The 21,708-nt window shown below is 43.5% G+C and overlaps 1 protein-coding gene across 3 annotated transcripts in view; it reads left to right on the top strand.

Annotated features, from left to right (window-relative positions):
- The first annotated feature begins 350 nt into the window (after positions 1 to 350).
- Positions 351 to 21,708, top strand: part of LRRC20 (leucine rich repeat containing 20) — a 1,457,380-nt gene continuing 1,436,022 nt past the window's right edge. The window contains exons 1-2 of one of the 3 annotated variants that reach the window (XM_085603861.1): positions 397 to 442; positions 918 to 1,010. Coding sequence is in view for 1 of the 3 variants with exons in the window: in XM_085603857.1 (XP_085459983.1) it covers positions 1,090 to 1,106 (17 nt within the window). In the remaining 2 variants the exon portion in view is untranslated. Of the gene's footprint in view, positions 443 to 917; positions 1,107 to 21,708 lie in introns of all 3 variants that reach the window. The other 2 variants (XM_085603857.1, XM_085603858.1) reach the window with 2 other exon arrangements.

The following is a 21,708-nucleotide window of genomic DNA, read 5'->3' as shown; positions in this document are numbered from 1 at the left end:
GATAGATGTTCTTTTTCGCCATTAATACATTTTGATGTGCATTAAGCAGCTCTGATGTGGCGCCTCTTTGTTCTCATCATCGTCGAACGGAATTTTGCTTCGCTACACTATCCCAGTATTAATTTAGACTGCAGAAAAACTACATGCCCTAGAATGCAGTGCGGCGTTCCGAGCTTCACAAAAAAGGCAGCAGCTACTGCGATTCACACGGGGGCCATCCACACATTTCTCCGGCTGGTGTCTTAAAGCGGAACCGCGGCTCAGCCGCTGACACGCCCCTGCAGGCCTCGCTGTTCATTGTCCCCGTTGAAGCGCCGCTCTTAATAGAGCTGGGCTCGGATTGGTGGAGAGAGGTGGGCCGGCAAACGAGCAGCTGTTGCTGCACTTTTCGGCTGTATCGAGGAAGTGACAAGAGAGACACAAGACCTGTGCTGGGAACCGGGTAAGGAACGGCTCTTGCAACTTCTGCTGACATAGAGCCACATGGCTAACGCGGCATGTGCTTCTGTACGTCATTTATAACCTCTCGTATAATCTTATCTGAGGACATATGGAAAGGGAATAATGGCAAATCAATAACCATGCCGGCTGCATCCTACGAGAATTACAGGGGCAGCTGCTGCCAAGTTTGTATATTGTGCCAGGCAGCGTTCAGCTGCCGCAAGACCCCCTGTGTCAGCAAATCAGGAAGCTGCAGGCGGTGGCACGTGCATGGCAAGGAGTGAGTCAGCCCACATCATAGAGTTTTGTGGTGGGAAGTAATAATGACCAATACATAGGTGTGAGGATTCCACGATTGAAATCAGGACATTTTGACGTTGAAATGCGGTAGCAATTGAAATGTAAGGGGGCTGTATGTAAACTTTGTAGGGTAATATTTGCAACATTCTTTCTCTCTGTCTTCTTTTTTCTTATAGGAAATGATGATGAAATAAGGCACCATTCCAACGAGGGGCACCTCACAGCTGTTTTTGAAACTAAAATAGTGGATGAGGTTTTATTTATTTCTGGTATACATCTGAAATAATTTTGTGCTTTAAATATTGCCAACTGAACGCCACTCTTTTTTTATCAGCCTCAGAAGGTTGAATGTCCGAGTCAACAATGTAAGTGTTTTAACTTGTTGACCCCTCCGGTTACTTAGAGATCTTGTTCTCAGGTGCATTAACCCAATGAGATGATGCTTTGTCATAATCAGAACAATTGCATGTTTTTAACTCTAAATGATCGTTGTAACGTTGTAGGTACAAAGGCAGGGTAATATGCCGTCACTGTAATCCTGTTAGAACAGGTCATATCACTTCTGGAAGCATGCATGTGGTGTTGTGAGGACTACTAGCCTTGAAATCCAGAAATACTGTTCCATGACCCAGACGAATGGGCAGTACAACCTGAGGAGAAGGGGTTCATTTCGTGCAGTGAAATGAAGTCTCGTTGCATAAAGGAGTTTGAAGGCACAATCATATTTCCGTTGGTTGGTCACCTGCTCAATATGAACTTAATACACTTTTCTGATTTTATTCCGAGCCTTTTGTATTAGTCATTTGACGTGTGCTAGATAAGGCCGGTAGAGGTGGGGCAGAGTCTGTCACGAGTCAGACAGAACCTGACACTGACCACCTCCTCAGCTGGAATAGACTTGCGAAGCCATTGGCCGCGACCCTACATTCTTAAGATGGCCTTATAAGTCCTCTGCAGCTGAGGCGCTGCTCCATTCAACATTTAGTTTACGAGGCTCTCCTGTGTACAAAACCCTAAGTGAAGCTTGTTTTGTGTCGATAGGACGTGTCAAGCACAATATTTTAACCTGCCAAAAAAGGAGTCACCATCCCTCAAAAATCTATACAAAGGACAGCGTTAGACGAGGCCTGTGACCGTGTGATACGGGCAGGCATGTGACCGTGTGATACGGTATACTCCTCGGAAGAAGCACCTGTTTAAAGTGCCAATACGGGTTTCTGTCTAAAATCACATTCTGCTCTGGCCCTGCTGACTAAAAATAGACGAGGGTTTGCCTGTTGCTGAGTCACCCTCTGTGGGTGACTGACAGTATTTTTGTAGGGATACAAGATTGCCATTTAAAAGAACTATCATCCCATAATCGTTACAAGTAAAAACAGAAGGACTATAAGGCAATATTTTGTTTTACTTCAACATTAATTTTTGGCTGAATGAGGGTGTATAAATATTTCTGAACAACAATACCCACGTCACATAAACTGAACTCATAAACGTGTTAGATAACTGCACTGAACCTCAACAAATGACCCTCTGTGTTTCTATCAGAGTCCCAGATTTCAATTTGTGTCCCTCATTTAGTCCGAATTAATTACGTGTGCAGCCATTTCTGGAATTTGTAGTTCAGAGATCTGTAGCACATGCCCCTTCTGCAGAACGAATATACAGAATTAAAAAGCCTTTAATGTTCTTGTTTTAGGCCTTCAAGGGAAGAGAAGACGATTACACCGTGCCTTGGTTTAACTCAGTGTCCTTGAAGTAGCTCTTCTCCGCAGAGTGTGTATTTTTATGATATTATAAGAGAAATATAACCTTTGAAGGGCTGGAAAAGTATGTTTATAGTTTTGTTGTTTCTTTTATTGATTATAATTTGAAGAAAAACTACTACAGAGACCTCAAGCCTCACACATTGCGAGTGAGACACACACACAATTCGAAGCCGGGCTGAACGGGCTCACTGCTATTACAGTTCAGCCCATCATTGAAATGTGTGCCTGCGGTACATGTCACACCTAGTGGGCGAGGCTGGAACTTGCTTTCTAAATGTACCTGTCAGAGCTCTGCTTTGTGCTGAGTGGCCCCTGGGTGCTGGAGAAGCTTCACGAACCAGGACCGCCTCAGGTGATTCCTCCTCCAGACCCCTGTATTTCATGCATGAAGTCTCTTTGGACACAACAGAGTGCTGCTCCTCAGCGTCTGTTAGCCATTAGTCTCCCATAGTGATTTTTGGTATTAGTCTATTATTTGTACTTTGAGTGGTTTATCATTTCTACACTGCCTCCCACCGTACACTCATCGATCGACTATGCCAGATTGGAATCACAGACGATGCGCTCAGATGGATGGCATCCTTCTTCACTAGAAGCACCCGGAGAGTCCGCTTCCCTCCCATCACCTCGCAACCCAAGCACATCATCTGAGGCGTACCCCAAGGCTCATCCTTAAGCAGTGCTTTAAATGGGCCGGGACTCACCGGTACTGAGTACCGGCACTTCTCATTTTTTGCGCTTGAGTACCAGAACTACTTCTTGTCTAAAGAGAGTACCGGTACTCATGGGGCAGCAAGCCAACTAAGTGCAATTTGGCATTTAAAAAACAGAAGCGTGACACACAGTTGACGAGTTGGTCCGTTTTTGTGAAGTGCTAATCTCCCCTTCCCATCTGCTAATTGAGCAACGCCCCTCCCCCCGTCGTGCTCTCTAGCCCGGGCTGCTGCAGCCTTATGGACACATGGGATTCTTTCAGCAGACCTGCAAGCTGGGCTATTGTGCTTTGTTGGCCATCCAAACACCTTTGAAAAGTGGGAGGTGCTCTGTTTTTATTTTTACATTTCTTCTTGTGCCCCCTTCAGTCGAGCTCTCTTCAACCCATTTGCAAGGCGTAAAAGACTTAATGGGGGACAGATGAAAGCCCCAATTTGCATCTCACCAATCTCCCTACCGATAAACACACTGTAGCTGTACCTTGCCAGAGCTTAACTTATAAAAAGGAGAAATAATATACATACCCTTCCTTTAAAATATAATTGAACAAGACAGTGATATTGTGTTACTTATTTTTGATTTCTATAGCACTTTCCCAGTGCTTGTGAGGCCCAAGGCGCTATTACACTGGAAACAATTTAAGAAGAGTTTAACATTGAATTAAAAGTAAAATATTTATGACATTAGAAAATAAATGTTAGTGAACTTTTTTCTTAGTGCCTTTGAAACAATTTCTAACATAAAGCGCCAATGAAACAAAATCTGAAATGAAGAGTTGCATTCGGTCATGAGGTTTTATCAATGATTTTAATTAATGGCCAGCCCTCCACGCTCATCCGCTCGTTCGAGGTAATTGTTGCTTTTAGCACAGTTTATTGTGGGTGCACATGAACTAAATACCCTATCTGCATGCACAAGTGCTTCCATGTCCCTGTGTGTGTTCTTATAACAGTGAGTGTTGTCTGCAGTGTGCATATCTGCACAACAATTAAATCGCAATCAAATTAAACGTGTGCCTCTGGCCCGGTCCCATAGCACTATCCGTAGCCCTGCCCCCATAGCCCCACCCTCTTTGCCCTGCCCGCCCCTAACCCCGTTCCCTAGCCCACATCTCAATTTGGTGAGTACCTGCACTTATTTTTTTCCATTTAAAGCACTGTCCCTAAGTCCAACCCTCTTTGACATCTACATGACCCCTCTCACAGACTTCCAGTGCTTAATTTCAGCAGTGCTCGGCACCGGCACTTAATTGTCAGCACCACTACCTATGACAGTCTACCTGCCACATGGTGGCGCTGTTATTTGAATTTAGAGAAGAGCACAACAACTGATGTTTATTAATTCAATATATATTAAGAATGACTAATACCTGCTGCCAAAGCCATTTTTTTAACTTTGGGATCCTGAAATTGTCAGAATTGTCACACTTGTAGGAGTGTGACTTATTAGTTATGCTATTACTGTAATTGACAGTGGCAATGGGCAGTGCACGCAGCAGTGGCCTGCTGACTAGAGCCCTGGGACTTAATTTTTTTTAACAAATTAAGCACTGATGACTTCAACATAATTTCCTACGCCGACGATACACAGCTCGTACTCTCACTCTCAGCGTACCCCACCTCGACAAAGACCAACTTCCACAACTGTATGAAGAACGTCGCAGCATGGATATAAGATAACTGCCAGAAACTTAATGCAGAGAAAACAAAAGTTCTGATCTTTGGCAGACACACTGTTCTCTGGAACGGCTCCTGGTGGCTGGAGGAGCTCGGACCTACCCCCATGCCGAAAGACCACGCCTGTACCCTCGGCATCATCCTGGAGGGTGAACTCTCAATGAAACGTCAGGTCAATGCCTTCTCCTCAGCCTCCTTCAACACGATCCGCATGCTCTGCAAAAACTTCAGATGGCTCCCATTCAGCATAAAGAAAACTGTGGCACAGGCCCTCATCACCAGACGACTTGACTATGACATTGCACTATGTAGGCACCACAGCTGAACTCATGCAAAAACTCCAGACAATCCAGAACGCAGCAGCCAGACTGATCCTTAGCCTGCCCAAGAGGGCACACATCATCCAGCACCTAAAAGCCCTCCAATGGCTCCACGTCTAGAAGAGATGCCGTTTCAAGCCTCTGACCCATGCCTAGAAAGCCCCCCACAATCAAGAACCAGCCTACATGACCCACTGCTTGCTGTTTCACCAACCAATTAGAAATCTCCGCTCCGCACACCTCGCCCTGGCTCAGACACCACGTATCTGCAGCTGCTGCTCCAGAGGACGCTCCTTCTCCCACCTCACTGCCAATGCCTCAAACACCCTCCCCCTTCACCTCCGCACTGCACCATCGATGACCCACTTCAGGAAGGGACTCAAGACCTGACTCTTCTACTGGTTCCTGAAGCACAGCACCTGGAGACCCCTCGGGTGATTAGCTGCGCTATACAAATATGAATTGATTTATTGATTGATTTCACTGGGGTAATTTCCTACGTTGTAATTTATGCCAAAGTTTGGGTGGCATTGCTTTTTTTTACACCCTCTGATATTCTAATTAAGTGCAAATTTTACGAACTTGAAACACTTGAGAGCTCTGAACACTATTGACTACTTTTCGTGATAAGTAAGCACACATGACAATTGCCGCATTTTCCATTTCATTATTTATTTCCATGTTGTTCCTCATAAACATTAGATTTTCTCAGTGTTCCTTCCAAGCATTTGAAGGGCTATTATGAAACCTCATTCTTGACATTCCCCTCATATTCCTGTCTTTGAAGGTCCCATGTAATGTCAAGTATGAAATTGGATCAATAATCCCAGCTGTTAGGATTTTACAATCCTCCATCGCTGAGAATAGTATACGTAGTTCAGGGTGCACAATCTTGTAGTTTATCTGGAAGTGTGTTTTTTACTCCACTGTTATCAAAGGACATGCCACACTATGGGGATGGTGGTGTCATTCCATTTTCACTTCCTCTTTTTACATTGCATTAAAATAGGACATATAGGGAAACTATTGAACAGGTGCATTTTGTCCATCCCTTTAGAAGACAAGCATCCAGCAGGTTCACCAATCGTTTTACCCTGGTTCCATCACTCAGTGGTTCACCCTATAACAGGACTAGTGTTCGAAGGGGTACACAGCATGTACATCCACATGAGGTAATAAGATAAAAATGCTTTACCTAACATTTATTTATGACTGTCACATTTTGTTAAGGTATCACAAGCTTAGACTGTATAGGTGACTAGCTAAAAGTTTAATGTCTCTGTCGGGTTTATTATCAGAAGCGATTCTCACTTCTCTCTACACTATAACATATCACGAACTGCCAGCTGTTTCCGAAACACATACTGCCCGCATCCGAGCTGTGGCCTTCGAGAAAATGCACTTCTAAATTAATGATGTATCTTACTGTTATCCACCACTGTGGCAAGATTTAACCTGATTGCTCCCAATTAATTTCAACACATTTTGGTCATTTTGCAGTTTATTATGCTAACTAGCCATTGCTTAAGCAGAATACGTTTTTTTAGTTGCTATTTCTTGTGTGACAAACTCAAAATGCATCATTAGGATCTGTAGACAAAAAGGGATGAACTGATGTATCTATGGTCTGTGAAAAGTACACCATTCTGAGTCTGTGACTCCCAGACCGGGACCTCCATCCCTCGACGAAGGCTTAGCTTTGGAAAGCAACCTGTGCAGAGTGTAGCACGCACTGGGCAATGCCAGAGGCTCTGCCCTTCTGTATTATGCTTTGTGTGTCGTGGACCTCTGCCATGCCCTGAGCGAATACAGGAAGAACATGGCGCACCCGCTCTCTATGCGGAATGTCTGTGTCTTATAGGTACTAAGCAAAGGTCCAAGGGTTACTAACTGGTTGCACCATCTGAGAGATCATCGCCTGTGCCTACTATTCTCAGTATGTACTGCACGTAGGACTTGACAGGAAGCTCTAACTTGTGCACAGTATACATAGGCCAAGGTGCAGTTTGTACTCTGCCAGTTTTGAGCCCAGTATGTACTATGCACAGGCATGTTCATTGGCCACGGTTATGGCAGAAAACCAAAATATGTTCCAAATTTACTAGCAGCATCACTGTTAAGTTGGATCTGGTTGCAAGAATGAAATAGTCAGTGGCTCACCGATTATGAGTGAAATCAGATCCTCAGTGTTTCGTTCCCGCCATACGGTCCTCAAATACCCACATTCAGTCTTATTCAGCCACTTACTCATTTGCATAGTCCATATTAATATGTTTTTCTTAAATAATTCATGGAATATTGTCATATACCTATGAAGACCTACATGCAAGTTCTTATGCCAGACCGTCACATTTTTCCTGTACACATGTATTAGTGAAGAGATGCTGATGATAGAACCAATCACAATGTATTGCTATCTGTCTGCATCTAATGCTGTCACAGAATGCCTGCTGAGAGAAACAGTTATTTTTCATTTATAGGCACCAGCTATAGAAGCTGTTGGTCAGACCTATTGTTTCAAATATTCAAAGAGCGCATCAAGGGTCAGCTCCTTGCTCATGATTAGATGGGTTTTTGTCTGTCTCACTTCCCTGCTCCCATTTAAAAATCCTATTCATGTGTTTGTTCCACCCAGAAGCATTTAGTTGAGGGGCTGTTAGTGCATGTATTTTTTTGCCCTTCCCCATGTGTTGCTTCCCTGCTCACAACCCTGTTGCCCCAATCTCATACGTTGCTTCCCTCACCACTCCCTGTCCCGCTCGGCTCATTGTAGTTTTTTCTTTTAAAAAAAAAAAAAATACTACCGCCTTGATCTTACTGCTCAGTGGCATTTACTCTTCTCACCCACCTGGCTGCTCTACCATTTCCCCCCCACCTACCCCATCACATCTTTAAAAAAAAGTTAATATTATTTTATTATGAGGGTCCAGCAACTGTAATTTGCTGAGACGCTGCAATTTTCATGAAAAGCACTTTACTGTAGATGTTCCTTTTTTTCTTATAATTTACCACTCACAAATGGGTGACTCTCATCTTGGAAAGGTTAATAACAAAGTAAATGACAGGCATATTATGACGCATTTTCATTTATGTGTTATGAGAATGCATGTAGCATGAAACGTGTGCACGGCATAAGGATACATAAATCACGACTCATGGGTACACATCTATCATGATATCTTGGAATGGGTTTCCTTTAATGGCCCCCTGATTTCGCGGGGTGGTTCATTCCCAGCGGCAAGAACTGCCGCTCGATTAATACTGCTCCAGATTTGTCCTAAGACGGGAAGCTCTCCAGCAATGACACGAAGCTTCAATATATATATATATTCACTGAAAAAAAACATAGGTTTCAGGCAGGTTACAGTTAGAAATTAGGATTTAAAAAACCTTTGAAATTCATTGGAAAAAAACATAGGTTTCCGGGACATTATAGTTAGTTGGACATTTCACTTGTACAGAACCAGTGAAATTTGGCCGTTATAGTTAGTTCAGCTAACTATAACTCGCGCCTCCACAATGCACTGCTGATGACATCACATATTACATCATTCATGACATGGTCAGTGACATCACTGATGACATCACTGATGACATTTCAAATGACATCACTGATGACATCATCCAGTGACTGTGTGTTTCTGTAAAGTTTAAATATGTTTTGTATATATGCCAAGGTGTATTGTAGAATAAGTGGGTGTATAAATGTTTAAATGTATCATTTAGTAGGTGTGTGACTGTATAAGTGAGTGATTAAACGTGTCTTAGTGAATGCATGTGTTAGTGACTAAACTGTGTGAATGTCTGTATCAGTCTGTCAGTTGATGTGTAAGCGGCTCTATGGGTTGGTGAGTAGCTACATGAGCGTCTATATTGGTTATTGATTGGTTGTCTGAGTGTCTGTGTGGGTGCCTGAGCGTCTGAGTGGGTTGGTAGGGGGTGTATGACTCCCTGCATGGATGTGTGAGTGGGTTATTCACTGGGTGTATGGGATCAATAGAGCGTCTGTGAGGGGCTGTATGGGTGGGTGAGTGTGTGTTTGGCTGTGTTGGTGAGAGAATGGATGTCCCAGTGGTACGTGTGAGTATCTACATATGTGAAAGGCAGTATATGTGAGTGTTGGAGTATATAAATAACTATATGTGAGAGTGAGTGATTGTGAGAGTGGCTGTATGGATGAGTGTGAGTTTGTATCAGTTATTGTATAAGAGAGTAAGTATGTGTTACTATATGTATGAATAAGTGAGGTGGTGTTTATATAACTGTATAGGTGAGTAAATGGGAGTGTGATCGATTCTTTACATGACTGTCTAGGTGTGTGAGTAACTATGGGTGAGGGATGGTGTGTGAGTGTCTCTATAGGTGTATAAGTGCATATGCTAGTGCCGTATTGATGAGTAACTGCATGTATGAGTGACTGTATAGGTGAATAAGTGGATGTGTGTGTCGACCATCAGTGAATGGGTATGTAGTAACTGGTATTGGTGTGTCTATGGTTTCAAAAATGGTAGTCTGTATTTTAGAGTGGGTGTATCAAAGGTTATATTAGGGTGTGAGGAGGTGCATCAGATTATCGCATGGATGATGTCATCAGTGATGTCATTTGAGATGTCATCAGTGATGTCACTGACCATGTCATGAATGATGTAATATGTGAGGTAATCAACAGTGCATTGCGGGGGCGCGAGTTATAGTTAGCTGAACTAACTATAACGGCTGAATTTCACTGGTTTTGTATGTGTGAAATGTCCAACTAACTATCATGTCCCAGAAACCTATGTTTTTTTCTGTGAATTTCAAAGGTTTTTTAAAAACTAATTTCTAACTATAACGTGCCTGAAACCTATGGCTTTTTCCGTGAATTTCAAAGGTTTTTTAAATGCTAATTTTTAACTATAATGTCCCTGAAAACTATGTTTTTTTCAGTGAATTTCTAAGGTTTTTTTAAATGCTAATTTCTAAGTATGCTTACAGAGGTAGGACATGTGCAGAAAGAGGAAGAGAAATGCAGAAAGAGGCAACAGATCTCCAGAAAGACAAAGAAAGGTGCAGAAAGAACCAAAAGATATGCAGAAAGAACCAACAGAGGTGCAGAAAGAGGCCTTGTTGCAAAGTCATCCTGTGCTCCCAACTTTTTGCTGATGAGTAATGGTGGTAACTGACTCTGACTAATCAGCCCTAGAGCCAGTGCTATGCTAAAAGACACTTAGAATATGGTGAAAACACATAAAGAAACAAGGGTACACTATGGGTTGGAGTACCCCTGTGATTGGCATGACCTCTCCTGTAAGGCCCTAGTATATAATAGGGCAGGGGGATTAAAACTACCTCTAAGTCAGAGGTGCAGTAACATGCTACTTTAACTAGTAGTCGCGTTTGCAGAGTGGTAAAGAAAGGGTGATGGGCCTCCAACCAGCGCTCAAGAATTCCGCTGAAAAGGTCTTACAGGAGGTACCAGGAGGGCTTCTTGGCACCCAAAGTCCCTCAGGAGTAAAGTGGACTTCCTCCCCCATCCCGTAGTCTGCCAGGAGGCGCGTTTGCAGAATGGTGGAGAAAGGGGGCATGGCCTCCAAAGACGTCTTAGCAATCCTACTGTGTGGGACTTAATGGAGGTAACAAGAGGGGTACTTGGGGGCCAACTACCCCTCCTGTTACCTCCAGTAAGTACCACACATCAGGATTGCTACATTCTGATAACAGGCCATGCCTCCTCTGCCCACCACAGCGCAAACGCACTCCCTGGCACACTCTTCGATGGGGATTGAAGTCCCCTTCACTGCTGGGGGGTCCTTAGGGGCCAACTAGCCTACCTCTTACCTCCAGTAAACCCCACACAGTGGGATTGCTGAGAGGTGGACACAGGTCAAGCCCCCTTTCTCCACCACTCTGCAAACTCGCCCCCTAGTGCGTTCTAAGTTGAGGATGTAAGTCCCCTTGAATACTGAGGGTCCCTGGGGGCCAACTAGCCCACCAGGTACCTCCAGTAAGCCCCGGACAGCTGGATTGCTGAGAGTGCTCCTAGGCCACGCCCCCTTTTTACACCACTCTGCAAATGTGGCTCCTGGCTTGTGTCCTGAGGATCTCAGGATACAAGTGGACTTCATCCCCCGAGCAGCAGTGCACCAGGAGGTGCAGAGTGGTGTAAACAGGGGGCATGACCTTGGACCACTCTCAGCAATCCAGCTGTGAGGGGCTTACTGGAGGTACCTGGTGGGCTAGTTGGCCCCCAGGGACCTTCAGGAGGCAAGGGGACTTCATCCCCCAATCAAGAGTGCGCCAGGAGGTGTGTTTGCAGAGTGGTGGACAAAGGGGGCATGGTCTGTGCCCACCTATCAGAAATCCTACTATCTGGGGCATACTGGAGGTATCAGGAAGGCCAGATGGCCCCTAAGGACCCCCAGCAGCGAAGGGGACTATCCCTATCCAAGAGTGCACCAGGGAGTGTGTTTAAAGAGTGGTGGGGAAAGGGGGCCTGTCCTGCTATGGCAACTTAGCAATCCTACTGTGTGGGACCTACTGGAGGTAATAGGAGGGGTAGTTGGCCTTGGGGGCCAACTACCTCTCCTTTAACCTCCAATAAGTCCCACCACTCTGCAGACGTGCCTCCTGGCACAGTACTGGTTGGGGATGAAGTCAAATTTACTCCTGTGGTACTTTGGGGGCCAAGAAGCCCTCCTGGTTCCTCCTGTAAGTCCTACGCAGAGGAATTCCTGAGCACTGGTCGGAGACCAAGCCCCCTTTCTGCACCACACTGCAAACGCGACTACCAGTTAAAGAAGCATTTGAAATCCAATAGGTCTCGCATTTGCGAGAGTTAGAGCTATTGGCATTGTAAATGTAAAAGATTTTTACTAATGTTTTTTTGGTGTAGAGTGGGTGTACGTTGTGTGTAGTGGAATTATGTGGTATGTTGGGCAGTGAAATATGTGAATAGAAAGTATGTGGTATTTAATGTATAGGAATTATGTGGAGTGGGATTATGTGTTTTGGAGACTAATTCGTGGTATTGTAATCTGTGTTGTGGCGTCGTAACCTCAGGTTTAGTCTTCCTCGTTTCCATAGAAGTTAAACTATAAACTCAATGAGACACAAAAAACAGACGGAACCACTGAGGAGCACTTCTCGACCTAGTCAGTGGTATGAGCAGGGCCACTGGAATTATGTGACTGTTCAACTGAACCAATTTTCACATAATTAAACATTTTCGCATTTGCAAAATATTCCATCATCTGCTACCTAATCTGCAGATTTGAACAAAAAAAGCCTTGTTTCTAGCTCACACGTCTCAGATGTTCCCAAAAATGCAGCGTCACGTGTTACAGCGTGGTGGAAGGCCCTTGCAAAGCTGGAATGGTCATGTGTTACTTATTACAAAATGTGGGTGTTAAACTGGTACTAATGGAGCACAAACCTCTCTTCTTTCTGTGCCTCTCTTGCTTCTTTCTGCACTTTTCTCCCTCTTTCTGTACCTCACTGTCTTCTTTCTGCACTTCACTTGTCTCTTTCGGCACCTCTTTTGCTTTTGTTTTCCTGCAGATCTCTTGCCTCTTTCTGCACCTCTCTTGCCTCTTTCTGTACCTCTCTTGCCTCTTTCTCCACCTCGTTTGCCTCTTTCTGCACCTCTCTTGCCTCTTTCTGTACCTCACTTGCCTCTTTCTGCACTTTACTCTCTTCGTACCCCACCTCTCTTGCCTCTTGGCTCTTTCTGCACCTCTCCTTCCTCTTTCTGCACCTCTCTGGCCTTTTTCTGCGGTTCTCTTGCCATTTTCTGCACTTCTTTTGCTTCTTTCTGCAGATCTATTGCCTGTTTCTGCACCTCTCTTGCCTGTTTCTGCACCTCTATTGCCTATTTCTGCACCTCACTTGCCTCTTTCTGCACTTCTCTTGCTTCTTTCCACACCTCTCTTGCCTCTTTCTGCTCTTCTCTTGCCTCTTTGTGCATTTCTCTTACCTGTTTCTGCACTTCTCTTGTGTCTTTCTGCACCCCTCTTGCCTCTTTCTGCACCCCTCCTTTCTCTTTCTGCATTCCTCTTGCCTCTTTCTGCAGGTCTCTTGCCATTTTCTGCACCTCTCCAGCCTCTTTATGCACCCCAATTGGCTCTTTCTGCACTTCTCCTGCTTCTTTCTACATCCCTGTTGCTTCTTTAAGCAATTCTCTTGCCTCATTCTGCACTTCTCTTGCTTGTTTCTGCACCTCTCTTGCATCTTCATGCACCCCTCTGGCCTCTTTCTGCAGCCCTCTGGCCTCTTTCTGCACCCCACGTTTCTCTTTCTGCATCCCTCTTGCCTCTTTCTGCACCCTTGTTCCCTCTTTCTGCACCTTTCCTGCCTGTTTCTGTACCTCTCTTGCCTCTTTCTGTACCTCTGTTGCTTCTTACTTCACTTGTCTTGCTCTTTCTGCACACTTTTGCGTCTCTTTCAGCACCTCTGTTGCTTCTTTCTGCACTTCACTTCCTTATTTCTGCACCCCTACTGCCTCTTTCTGTATATCTCATACCTCTTTGTGCACCCCTCTTACCTTTTTCTGTACCCCTCTTTTTGCACCTCTGTTGGTTCTTTCTGCACTGCCCTTGCTTCTTTCTGCACCTCACCTGCCTCTCTCTGCACTTCTCTTGCTTCTTTCTACACCTCTGTTGCTTCTTTCAGCAATTCTCTTGCCTCTTTCTGCACTTCTCTTCCTTCTTTCTGCATCCCTCCTGCCTCTTTCTGTACCTCTCTTGCCTCTTTCTGCACCTCTCCTACCTCTTTCTGCACCCCCTTGCCTCTTTTTGCACCTCTGTTGGTTCTTTCTTCACTGCTCTTGCTTCTTTCTGCACCTCACTTGCCTCTTTCTGCACTTCTCTTGCTTCTTTCTACACCTCTGTTCCATCTTTCAGCAATTCTCTTGTCTCTTTCTGCACTTCTCTTGCTTGTTTCTGCACCTCTCTTGCGTCTTTCTGCACCTCTGTTGCCTCTTTCTGCACTTCACTTGCTTCTTTCTGCACCTCTCTTCCCTCTTTCAGCACCTCTGTTGCTTCTCTCTGCATTTCTCTTGGCTCTTTCTGCTCCTCTGACTTAGAGGTAGTTTTAATCCCCCTGCCCAACTATGTACTAGGGCCTTACATGGGAGGTCATGCCAATCGCAGGGGAACCCCAACCCATAGTGTACTGTAGTGTAGTTCCTATTTCCCTTATAGGCTCTGCGCATTGGAATAATATACACTATAGTTGTGTCATAGGACTGAGGTCAGTATGCCTCTATCGAGTACATTAAACTTAATTACTTTGTGTGCCAGCTAATTCAGAGGCCGCTAGAAACTCCTTGATTAAACAAGAAGGGAGTAGTTTCTGGTAACAGCATAAACATGACAACTTTGTTTCCCTTAGAATCGGAACATGTCTCAGAATCGTGGAAACAGCAGATAAGAGTTTCACTCAGTCAATCGTGCATGGTTAGTTTCTTCAGAGTTACACAGAAATAGATAGACGGGCGTTTCAATAAAAAGGGTTTATTGAACAGTCTTGTTTCTCGTGTAAGAGATATGAGCTGTTACAATCGCAAGACAGTATACAAGATATAATACGTACATCTTAAGCAGTAAGAAGAAATAATACTGCAATAGCATTGTTTTCCAGCTATGACATATATTCATATACACATACATAAATAACATAGGCTAAAAAGTGGATACTCGTTTGATGCTTCTAAATAGTTCTACCCCAGTGTACCTAACCTAAGTGTAGTACAAGGTAAGAAGTAGGTGCTGTATTCTATAGTATGGTAAGCTATAGTTTTGCATATGCTAAGAATCCCTCTAGGTTCTATCAGCTCCATACCTTAGAATGAGAGAGGTGGGAATCTCTTTCCGGGTCTCAAACGCTAACAACCTGCGAAGGGAGTCAGAACACTGGAGGCTGGATTCTCTGCGAGCAGGGATGACAGCGTCTGGTCAGTGCGTCAGGCGAGGACTCAAATTCCTTCCGAACTTGCCACGGCGAGCCGTATCGAGCTGTGCTGCCGAGCCGTGGTTTGCCATGGTAAGGGAAGGTATATTTATACCTGGAAGGGGCTTAGGAATGTTAGCATTGACGTAAAGTCGGGCAGAGGAAGACGTCATGAATGAACCCCTTAGGAATAGTAGTTCATGCATAATAGATGAGTTCTTGGAGGAATCAATAATCCTGGCTAGGGAAAGTCCCAAAGGCTTAAGAGTCTGGTTTCTAAGAACTCGTTGTGACATTGGGATGAACGGATGTAGGTGACCATGCCTGTATTTGGATAGCATGGCTAATGCCTAAATAAGGACTGGGATTCTATGCCTAAATAAGGGCAATGCGAATTGTGGCTATATAAGGACATGATTTAGGAAAACCTATATACGGACATCTAAATCGAAACACAACACCCACTCCACTAACGAATGATCGATAGTACTAAATGCTAAACATTAAAATTCTAAACATAGAAAATTGAGTTCCACATGTTGCTAAAAACATTTGTAAAAGCATACTAAAAACTTTTGCTGGACATGAAACGCAAAGGTGCTGTACATATTAAGCAATGTTTCATTTTAAGCATATATTTACAGTGGAAGCTAAATGAATGAACAGAAATATATACGCATATAATGAGATGGTTCACAATTACAGAAGAAAAGATCAAAGCCATTTCATGTCATGTTACATAAATGAAATTGTTGTGAATAAAAGGTGACAATGTGTCCCTGGAAGTGTTCAAAGAAGTTTGTTCTCTATGAATAGTTCTACTTTAAGCATATTACTTTACCATAAAAAGAAAAATTCTAATTTAGAAAAAAGAAATTTAATTGTATGAAAAAAGGTTTGTCTTTGTTTTGAAAAAATGAAGGCCAAATTCATAGCTTTCCCTGTACACTGTGAGCCGAATCAAAAGTCAGTGTAAGGGGCTGGTGAAAACATGAAATCCTCAATTCCTGTAGACAAAAGATCATCTGCCGATGTCAGTGATAGTTTAGAAGATTAACTGCACATAGATGTGAAGCATCGCCAGTAGCAATGTTCCTTTCCGATGTTACCTGTGTGCCCGTTGAGCCATCTCGTACCTCAGCAGTAGCATGTTGCGTCTGTGAGATCTCAACGAATGCCGTCATCAGGATTGGTAGCCTCTGGGGACAACACAGAGCATGGGCCTTTATCGCGTCCAGGAGAGTATCGATATCTGTTGCATTACTGATGGGAGTGTTAGACAGATGTCTGGCACACATTCCTTACCGCAAAGCAGGCAGCGTAGAACAGGTAATATGCAATCTTGCCAGATTGGTCTGAATGACAGAAACCATGTGGTATTTAATTCTCGTAGACGAGGTAGCCCAAAAGTTGTACTATGCGCTCACAACACTTCCTTTCCAGGAGAGCTTTCTCCAAGGTGCTGAGAGTGACGCTGGTGGATAGGCTTGCCATAGCGTAGTAGTAGGAATAAAAACAGGATTCCTGCAACGAGTGCTAGAATTAGCGGCAGACCACCAAACACCGAGTGCGCGAAGTTTGGAATGATTCCGAGGACTGCTTGAAAAGGTGTTAACAGTCCTGAACATATGGTCTTAAACACATGCACAATACCGCTCATATCAGACATGTTTAAGATACGTCCCAACCTTTCTGTGAAATGTGTAAGGCAGTTTGTACGTAACAGAGCCTGTATCTCAGCCGAAGTCCTTGCAATTTGTAGATCATAGGTTTCTTTGGCCGAGGTCAAAGGCACGGTTTGTTGTAAAAGAATGGCTTTCATTCTGCTTAAAGTATCAATTAGTATATTAGAGGTGTTCAGTGAAGGCCATAAAGGCGACTCCCTGACCGTGTCTATTTGGGGTAACAAAACTTGCATACAGCAAGTGACCCTGGAGTTAACCGTTACCAGATATGGGATGCCTGGCAACATGCCACAACAGCTCTGATCACTCAACATAAGGTAACTCCCATTCGAAAGTTAACCAAAGGTTGGATTAATCACAGCGGCCGGTGAACCTTGCAGGTGGCAGGATAAATTTGCAGTAGAACCGCTACAGGCCCGTGTAAACTAATATCCTGACATATGAGTGAACCGCTCAGTGCATTTTCACAGTGTGTACCGCTAAGAAACACTTCACGCCCCCACTCCAACATCTGTGTGTGTAAAGTAAATCCCAGGATGTCTTGATGTATTCTTTACCCAACCTTTCATATTTGCCTCCTTGCATTTGTTTGAGGCAATACTGAAAATGGAAAGTTGTAACAGTCAGAATAATTTTGTCATGAATGATCCATTCTGTAGCTGGTTTTTCTGCTACCGTAAATTGCAATTTTTCCAGTTTTTCAATTCTCAGCACTGTATACTTTGCTCCCCTTTGTGCTAGTTCGATCTGTTTATCAGTGAGATTGTATTCGGAAAACTGAGAGGACGTTTGGATGAAACGCCAAGGTACATAGCCTGCATGCAAGTTTTGTAGCGTCCAGCCTAATAACAGAATAGAACGTAATTGAGACTGGCCTTGTCGCAGCAGTACCAAATCTTGTTCCACAATGTCTATAACAGAGGATACAATGTTTCCCAGTGAATATATCCTGGGTGACAGAGTCATTAACCCATTGTCGACCACAGTGAGAGATTTCTCTAAATTAATACGATCAATTTCTCGTATTCTTTCTGCGGCTTCTGCTTGGGTAACCTTCTATATTTCATTATAACCAGCATAGATGCCGACATATATGAAACGTTTTTGACACGGTTTTCTTGGTCCTAGCAAGACATCCCTAATGTCTACGTCTTTTTTAAGTAAAGATAAGTGTTGTTTCACATCCTCTAGTGTAGATTTCTCTAGCCAATCAAGGCATAATTTTCATACACTGTATGTTGTTACTACCCCTGGATGCTGTCTTTGAATATAATGTGGGTCTGGCCTATTGATTGTAAAACCCTGTATTCTGTTCAGGAATTTTTCTTGACAGATGTTTGTGTCTGTGGGCCAGAGCAACCATTTTTCCCTTTCGGGATCTGATCTGTTGTTTTGTAAAATAGTATGTACGTCGACCTCCCCCTGTGTAGTGCTTGCAGGTGTAGGTATGGACGGTGTGTTCATGTCTTTGATCTTGGCTAACCCAAGGCAAGACGTTTGTTGGACAGTGTCATTCAAAAACATTATTTGCTGTGGGATGACGCAGGCTCTAAACAAAGCTTCTATCCCCTGAACTTGCCAATCGTTTGTACCCCAGACAGATTTTGTGTCAATTTTGTCTTTCCAAAAGTCGAAACCGTGTCTATACAGTTGGGCAATAAAGGCTGCAGAATAAATCTGTTTTGTATTAGTTAACATATTTTTCGTTCCTGTCTTGTTCACATTTTTAAAGTAAAACGTTTCCGGATTGCATGTATTGTACCCTGAAAAATATGGAAACTTCATTGCAAATGTTTTTGAGCTACCCCATGGTGGTGTAGGACAATGTTTCCATTGGTTATACATAAATATATTTCTAGGTGTTGCAGATCTATGCAAGAAATGATGATCATAGTGGTTGTAACAAAAAAGCTGTTCATAGTCTGTTGAATCCTCTAAGTATTCATGGTTAAGGAATGCAGCAGATCTTTCTAGATCAGACATCATGTTATTAACAGTCTCAAAGTCCCAATCATAAGAATAGGTACTGGAGGTAATAAAGCCACTTAATGAAATTTTAAATAAGTGTGGAATCTTCAAAAGTTCAGACGGGGCGAATATATCATAATCCGTTTTGTCCCAAACTATACCATCTTGTATAGGAACGGCTGTGATGTTCACTGCTGACAAGTCTCTTGCTTCACGATGGGATGATTTGTGTGGTTTCAAAAGTAAGTTCACATTTTTACTTTCTGTGTCCAAGTGAATATATCTTCCATTTACCAGTATGCTTAGAGTCCTTACTAAAGCTAGCCAAAGCAGAAAGAAAAGTATTCCAGAAATAATCCATAGTTCAATCTATGGTGAAACCAGATAAGTCTTTTCAGGAGATGAAAAAAGTCTTGGGCTCGTTCTTTGGAAGTTCTTTTGGCTGGCGTCATTTCTGGTTCGCTGGGATCCTCAGAAAATGTATCAAAATTGATGAAATAGCCAGAGGCAGTTCTGTCAATGGTTGAAATTGCATCAGGATTTGTTGAAATCACTGGCACCAGTTGATCACGTGTTACGTTGGTGTAGACAGGTGTATCAGGACAAACTGTTATTTAGGTTTCAAGAGGAATGAGTTCCATAGCATTGTTGCTTAGTCCTTCATTTCTTACTGCTGACTCCTCGATTGTGATGAGTCTCTCAGTTTAAACCTCTTGGATAGTAGCTAGAGGAGTGTGTCTGTTACTTGGTCGGAGTCCACAAGGCCTACTGCTTAGTATTGGCCACATAGTGCGGTTTGATGAGGTCGATTGACACAAATCTTTTCTCCTTTTTTCCAGCGAGGGGCGGCAGAAGTACTGTTCTTGTTCCATAGATGTCTAGGACAGGTACTGGTTGTCTGTAAGAAGGCCCAAATTCCTTCTTGTCCGCTATCTTCTCTCTGACCAGATCCCCAAGCTTTGGGATCCAGACAGGCCTTGCTGGGAATGCTGGAATTTCCCCAGTGGTGGTTGGCTTCAGGAACACGTTGCTTTGTTTTGATCTTGGTTCATTTAAGTCCTGTAAAACAGCCAAACGATTTTTGATATCAAATGGTTTATTTTCCACTACTGTGCCTTTACATTCGAGATCTGGAACCCTCATTCTTGTCCCAAATAGGACTTCATATGGAGGGACCCCCCCTAGAGAACTTCTTGGCAAATTGTTTAATGAGCGTTGGACCCCATAAAGATGTTTGACCCACCCATCACCCAAACCTTATACCCTCGCTGTTATAGACTGCTTTATGTCCCTGTTTTTCCTTTCCACAACTGAATTTCCCTCAGGATTTAATGGAGAGGAGTACTGCAATGCAACGCCCAAACTGGCCATGGCTTCTTTGTAAGCTTGAGAGCTAAACGCAGGGCCCTGGTCAGAATGTAGTGTGCCAATTGCGTATGTGCCTATAAAGACTCGCAAATCTTTTATAACAGTTCAAGCGTCAGCCGAGCGCTGAGGCCACATCCAAAGGAATCTTTACTTAGTGCTTGTGGGATTGCATTTGTCCAAAAGGATGCCTGCGCGTAGATAGTCTAATGCTGTCCAACAATGGTGTCTGTACTGGGCAGGCTACTTTGTAGTCTGGTTTCTGGTGGCGTTCCGCACTGCGATCTCTATTGCAGTCTATGCAGTTATTGATGAAGATGTGAATCAATGTAATCATTCCAGGCCACCAGTACATCTCTTTTAATGTTAATATGGTTTTAGACATCCCCTGATGTGACAAACCCTCTCCCAGATGTGCTTCATAAATCAAAGCTGCTCTACGTTCCATGTTTGGAATTACCCTATCCCCCACTCCAGGGATTCGAGCAAACGGAACGTTGTTTGCATCAATTACATACGAGTATTTGAGTGGAAATGTTTTAGGTAACGCTGCACCACTGCATTGACAGCCAACAATATCTCACTGTCTATTCTCGCTTTTGAATGAGTGATCGCAGCTACGGAAGCCGTTTGCACAGCCCCCTTCGCAGCTTCATCAGCCAATGAATTCCCTGCAACGTGAACGCCATCACGTTGATGACACAGCGTGTGTATCACGTGAGTGTTTTGTAGTCCGTTTTTCAACTGAACTACTTGTTCCCAAAGCGTTTTATGCTTGATTGTGCCACCTTTTGCATCTTTGAAACCATTTTGAAGCCAATTCTGTAAATATTTATTGTATGATTGAACACAGTAAAAGAATTGCACACTATAAGTGTGGGGAATTCGCGATCCGTATTTTCAAGTGCCAATTTGAATGCTTGTAGTTCAGCTCGCTGAGCTGTACAGTCTCCTAGAGATTGTGTTTTAGTGACCATTGGTCGGAATTTACCATTGCGCATGCAACCTTTAATGATTGCGCACGCTGCACTGTAAGCTTGCTTACATCCGTAGCGGGATGTGCTGATCCGTCAGTATAAATTATAAATTCATACTGATCAAGAGGCAGAATCTCAGTAGGCAGAGGACATTCATGTTCATATTGCAGGAATGCTTGTATTTTAAATAAGGATCGAAAACATATTCAACATCTGTTGCAGCAAGAGAATGAACCCATTGCATCCATCTTGGATGTAAATGTTTTGCAATTGGAATGCTCGCTTTTGTAACTGCCTCTAAGGCTGGTACCGGAGTCACGACAATAATGCGTTTCCCCTAAGCTAGAGCTCTTTCTGTTGCTACAGCGGTTTGAACTGCTGTCAGAATTTTTTCTATTGAAGTGAAGCGCATTTCTGCTTGTGTATACAAATGTGATTTGTATGCAATTGTTACTTTTTCACCTTCATTAAAGGTTAAGTAGGTGAATCCGCATTGACCCGAAATTATTCGGATCACTAAATTGCGTGTATTTACGCGTGTTTGTAAGTGATTTGTAGCTAACATATCAGCT

This window comes from Triturus cristatus, chromosome 1_2 (assembly GCF_964204655.1).
Source record: "Triturus cristatus chromosome 1_2, aTriCri1.1, whole genome shotgun sequence".
Classification (NCBI taxonomy): domain Eukaryota; kingdom Metazoa; phylum Chordata; class Amphibia; order Caudata; family Salamandridae; genus Triturus; species Triturus cristatus.
Note: the sequence above shows the minus strand (reverse complement) of the source record. Positions and strands in the feature narration are given on the sequence as shown.